Here is a 5,214-nt window from a genome sequence, read left to right as displayed (position 1 = left end):
AAAATCCTACCTTCTACTAGAATCCTTTCCTGATCCATCCTTAAATCTAGGGCCTTCCGCTCTGCTGATTATCTCCAATTTATCTTGAATGCAGCTTGCTTGTACCTAGCTGTTTGCATGTTGTGGCCCCCATTAGACTGTGAGCTTCTTGAGGGCAACAATTAACAAGACCAACTGTCTTCTGCCTTTCTTTCTCTCTCCAGCCTGGCACTTTATAACTGTTTATTGACTGACTAAGGCTGAGAGAGGTTAAATAACTTGCCCAGGGTGACAGGGCTAGAAGATTTCTGAGGCAGAATCTTAATTCAGGCCTTCCTAACTCCATCTCCTATACTCTAGCTAATGTGCCGCCTAAGGAAGGTAGGAAAAAGGAAGTAAAGGCACCTGTTAGTGTAGGGAAAAGGGCAGGGCTGCAGAGGTAGCAGAGAGATGTCCCCTCTGTAACCTTATTGTGTATAGGTAGGGAAGGGAGGGGGAGGGGTCTCTCCCTGGGTTGAGGAGGGGGATCTCTTACCAAGACCTACCTCTTCTCCTTTTTTAGGCTTTTCTTCCTCAGATCTCCATCGTATTACAGTCTATAAAGCTGGCCAGACCCTCCCCAACCAAAATTCCCCTCCTGATTCCCAGGATGTGGATGGAAAAAGGGGGGCTTCCGGACTGTGTTTCTCCCCTTTTCCCCAGATAATGTTCCATATGACCCAATAGGCAATTGCTAGGTCATGGGGGTGGGGAGAGGTGAATTAGAGGGTGGAATGGGGCAGGGACAACCCTGGCCAAAATGGTGCCCCTGAGACAACCTCCCTTGCCCCTACTAACCCCAAAACAAAAACTCCAAGAAAGCTACAAGTAGGCTAATTTATGCTAAAGATGGGGGAACAAAATGTGATGGGGGTTTAGAGATTTAAAAAAGACCCCTTTGGGTCCTTAATCCAAAGCAAGGAAGCTAATGGTAGAAGCGGCCTCCATGTCAGCCAGGAGGATCTGTGCTAATTCCTTCACTCCTCCCTCCCCTCTCCAGTATAACCATTAGGGAGGGAAAGAGATATGAGGAGCTGGCTAAGGGGTCCCCTCTTACTCTCTTACGTGGGGCATAGAGCAGCACAGCCAAAGAATAAATGCACCTTCAAATTTGAAAAGACAAATCCGAGTCCTTCAACACTTATTTGCCCTCAAACCTCAATCCTGACTTCTAACACCGATTCCCGCAACCTTGATCCCGCCAACAACGGCTCCCTAACCCTCACTTCTCAACCTTGGATCCCCAACCTTGACCCTACAGCCCTGACCAGCATTAGCTTCTGTCTTGACCCCCAACCCTGCTCCTCTGACCCCTCAACTCTAATCTCCAACCCTGATTCTTTCAAATTTTATTCCCACGCAATGGTCGTTCCTTCCATCCTTGGTCCTTATGTGCCATCAGAAGGGATAGTACAAATACCCCAACCACCACAACAGGGCTGACAGGGTAGTTACACCTCTGTGGTTCTGCCAGTGTAGACTTCACAGGAATAATGAAGAAGTAAATGGTAATGTACGTATCCTTCTCTTACAGGGCCATGGAGACAGACTGCTCACTCTCAGTGAAGGGGGAATAGCACTGTTAGACAAAGTCCAGATTTCTTAAGAGTGTGAGCTCAGCCCAGTGGAGGGGATGAGAGACCATGAGAAAGAAGAGCAGGAAGAGGGGGGGCACAGTAGGGGAGATGGTGGGGGCGGGATTTTTGGACACCAAAAACGAAAGTCTACACTGGAACATAAATAGAAGCCACATGAGAGATATTAGAACTCACACTCACACTCAGGCTCACCAACACACACACATACTCTGGCGCCTAGCAGAGTCCTGTGGGTTTCTCTGCAATCCAATCCACTGTTTGTTGGGAAATCTGCTCAGAGGATACCATGAGAGGCCTCCTGTTCCTCAGCCTGCTCCTTCTCTGTACCACCGACCTAGGTAAGGGAGCAGAACCTCTCTCTCTGTCAAACCTGAGAATAAATGGACAAAGAGGACAGGGAATATATATAGCTGTCCGTGTATGAGTTTGATCCTGCTTCTGATTGTATCTGTGGGTAAAGATTTCATTATGTGGCTGTGATTGTGTCCATGTGGGATATAGAATCATAGATCTGGAACTGGAAAAAGCCTTATGGATCATCTAATCCAACCTTCTCATTTTACAGATAGGGAAACTGAGGCACAGAAACTTTTTTTTTAATGAGTGTGCATGTCCTTCTGTGCACATGTGTGTATATATGTCTGTGGTCTGTCTTTGTATAGCTTTCTATGTGTCTGTACTTGGGTCTCCGGGCTTATGCCTCTGTCAGAGTGAGTGTCAATGTGTACAAAAGGTCTTGGATATTCTGTCCCAAAATTTTCCTCGAAGTTTTCTTTGTGGTCTGTTGAAAAAACAATTACAGTGTCCTGGGACCGGGATGATGGCCAGTGTGGGAAATGGCAGGGGAAGGGAGCAGTTCAGGTACCCAGCCTCCCCTTGGCTTCTCTTTGGAGAGGATTGGGCTGGGGTCCAGGCTGATTGGCTGTGGAACCAGATCCTTGCGAGATCAGGTCCCGAGTGCCCCGACCCTCCTCTTACTTCTCGCCCACCCGAATCCCTCTCGCAGCCTGGAGCGGTACCAACGACGCAGAAGACTGCTGCCTGTCTGTTACCAGCCTCATCATCCCCCGCCACATCGTGTGTGCTTATCGCCGTCTCAGCCCAGAGAACGGCTGCCGACTGCCCGCAGTAGTGTGAGTGAGCCGTAGCGGGGGTCCATCCTTCCACTCCTTCCCTTCCCAGTCTTCTCTCCATGGCCCATGTGCTTCCAGTCACTGTAAGCCCACATCTGCCGCCAAAAAACAATTCCTGGCGCATGAACTTCATCCACCCCGGCCTCTTGCAATTTCGATTTCTATCTCTGTTTTGGGTTCTGGTCTCGTCCCTACACCTGCCCGTATCTCTGCCTCTTTATCAGCCTTGGGGGATGCATCTGCCAGCTAAAAGGGAGTGCTTACTTCCTTCCAACCTCTGACCCTAGGTTCACTACACAGAAATGTCACCAGCTCTGTGCTCCCCCCTGAACGGCTTTGGGTGAAACGTCTCATTAAGAGACTGGATAAAAACGATTCCCAGGTAAGCACCTTCCCATCCAGTTCTCAATCCTAGTCCCACTCCTCCCCAAATTCAATCCAAGTCTCAGTCCTCCCTTTTCCCATACCCCTCAAGTCTCCTCCCTTTAGTAACATCAAGTGACCCTCAAGGACCTCCACTGACCCCCTAGTGACCTTCAATGACGCCCGGTAACCCTAGATCATTTTTCCTCTTCCTTCAGTACAAGTGCAACTGCAGTTAGTTTTAGGCACAGGACAAGATGAGGAAAGAATTTGGACAGCAGGATGGAAGTATTTGATCCAGCAGCCGATATGAGAGGAGGTCATGATGCCCCAGGACTGATGAGGAAAGAGAATCCAAGAATCTAGCCCTCAGCTGCAGCCTGGAACTGAGATGGGGTTGCTGGGGGGGTGGGGGTGGGGGTGAGGGAGAGAGGACAAAGAGTAGTTTCTGAGGTGTGAGCTTGAGTGTGAGTGTGAGTACTCAAGGCTGTGCAACACAGGCTCTGGGACCATTTAATAAAGGGTTTGATGCTGGAAGTGGAATGACTTTAAATAAATCACTTTTGCTCTCCATAACTGTCTGTCCATGTGTCTGTCCTATTGGTTAAGGTGGTGTGCTGATAAATGTTTAACAACCAGCTTTCTGGAAAAAGCTGGACACATTTTTATGTTTAATCTATATTATTAATATTTTCTCCATCACTTTCTTAAGTCTAGATGGTCACCAGAACAATAAGTGAAGTCCTGATTTGTAGCATTTGCTGATTTACAAGGTAGAAATGCTCATCCTGAAAATTTAACAATTGGCTTTCCCAAGCCAGTATCAGCTGGCTCTAGCACAAGAAGAAAGGAATATAAGTAGAAGATGTAGAAGAGGAGTTTTGAGAGCCAGTTTGAAGAGAAAGGACTGGAGAAAAATCTTATTTTTTTCCCTTTCACCCTGACATTTCTTACTTTGTAAAATAATTTCTGGCCCTACACTCAGCGACTGGAATGAGTAAAATACTGCTTACCTGGGAACCAGGCAAATATTTGAGGAGCCAGACTTGGGGGTAACCCTTGCAAAGGTCTATAGCCTAGCCTCATCTCCAGGGTAAAGTCTGGAAACCAATACAGAGTGACCTTATTTTCTCACTGACCAAGGCAGCTAAGAGAGAGCTTTAGCTGCACTGAGGATAGAATGGGGGAACCAGAATTCTGGGGAAACCAAGATAGACATAGATCTGGGAATGGACAGAGCCTTCCAGAACTAAGAAGTCTCTATGTGACACTTCTTTCCAAATCAGCATATCAATTAATCCATGTGCATTTTTCCCATTACATGTAAAAATGATTTTTAAATTTCATTTCTTTAAATTTTGAGTTCCAAATTCTTCCCTCCTCCGACCCTAGGCACATTTATTGAGCAACTACTATGTGCCAGGCATTAGGTAAACAAAGAAAAATTAAACAAATCCTGCCCTTAAAGAGCTAATATTCTACAGGGCAATGGTTCTTAACCTTTTCTGTGAACCTCTGAACCCTTTTGACACTGTGTATGCCTTCTCAGAATACTGTTTTTAGATGCATAAAATAAAATGCATAAGATTGCAAAAGAAACTAATTCTATTGAAAGTAAGATGTAATTTTTTTTTCTATATCCAAGTTCCTGGACCTCCCAAAATCTAACTCTAAAGGTTCTGGGGAGCCTCAGATTATGAACTTCTGCTATAGGGAGATATGACATGTGCACTTAAAATTTTTTGTTCTTAAGTCTTTTTAGCCATGTCTGACTCTCCATGACCCCATTTGGGGTTTTCTTGGCAAAGATACTAGAGTGGTTTGCCATTTCCTTCTCCAGCTCATTTTATAGAGGAGAAAACTGAGGCAAATAGAGTTAAGTGTCTTATGCAAGATCACACAGTATCTGAGGCTGGATACTGACTCTAGACCTGGCATTCTATCCACTGTACCACCTAGCTGCCCAACACTTTAAAAATAATAATAACCACCTTGTATTTATCTATTTGGTACACTTATAAATATATACCAAATAAATAAATACAAAGTAATTTTGGTGGGGATTTGGAAAGGCATCATGTAGAGACTTGAACAAGCTTTGA

The 5,214-nt window shown here is 45.7% G+C and overlaps 1 protein-coding gene across 1 annotated transcript; it reads left to right on the top strand.

The window, feature by feature from the left end:
• The first annotated feature begins 1,765 nt into the window (after positions 1-1,765).
• Positions 1,766-3,688, top strand: CCL19 (C-C motif chemokine ligand 19). The gene is given in 5 exon segments (XM_078152701.1): positions 1,766-1,954; positions 2,623-2,749; positions 3,037-3,070; positions 3,072-3,150; positions 3,337-3,688. Coding segments are annotated over 5 exon segments (381 nt in total). The 5' UTR covers positions 1,766-1,902; the 3' UTR covers positions 3,426-3,688.
• The last annotated feature ends 1,526 nt before the right edge of the window (positions 3,689-5,214 follow it).

Source organism: Phascolarctos cinereus, unplaced genomic scaffold (assembly GCF_003287225.1).
Source record: "Phascolarctos cinereus isolate Bilbo 61053 unplaced genomic scaffold, phaCin_HiC Scaffold_4;HRSCAF=312, whole genome shotgun sequence".
In the NCBI taxonomy this organism is placed as follows: Eukaryota; Metazoa; Chordata; class Mammalia; order Diprotodontia; family Phascolarctidae; genus Phascolarctos; species Phascolarctos cinereus.
The sequence above is the reverse complement of the archived record's forward strand: the minus strand, read 5'-3'. Positions and strand labels throughout refer to the sequence as shown.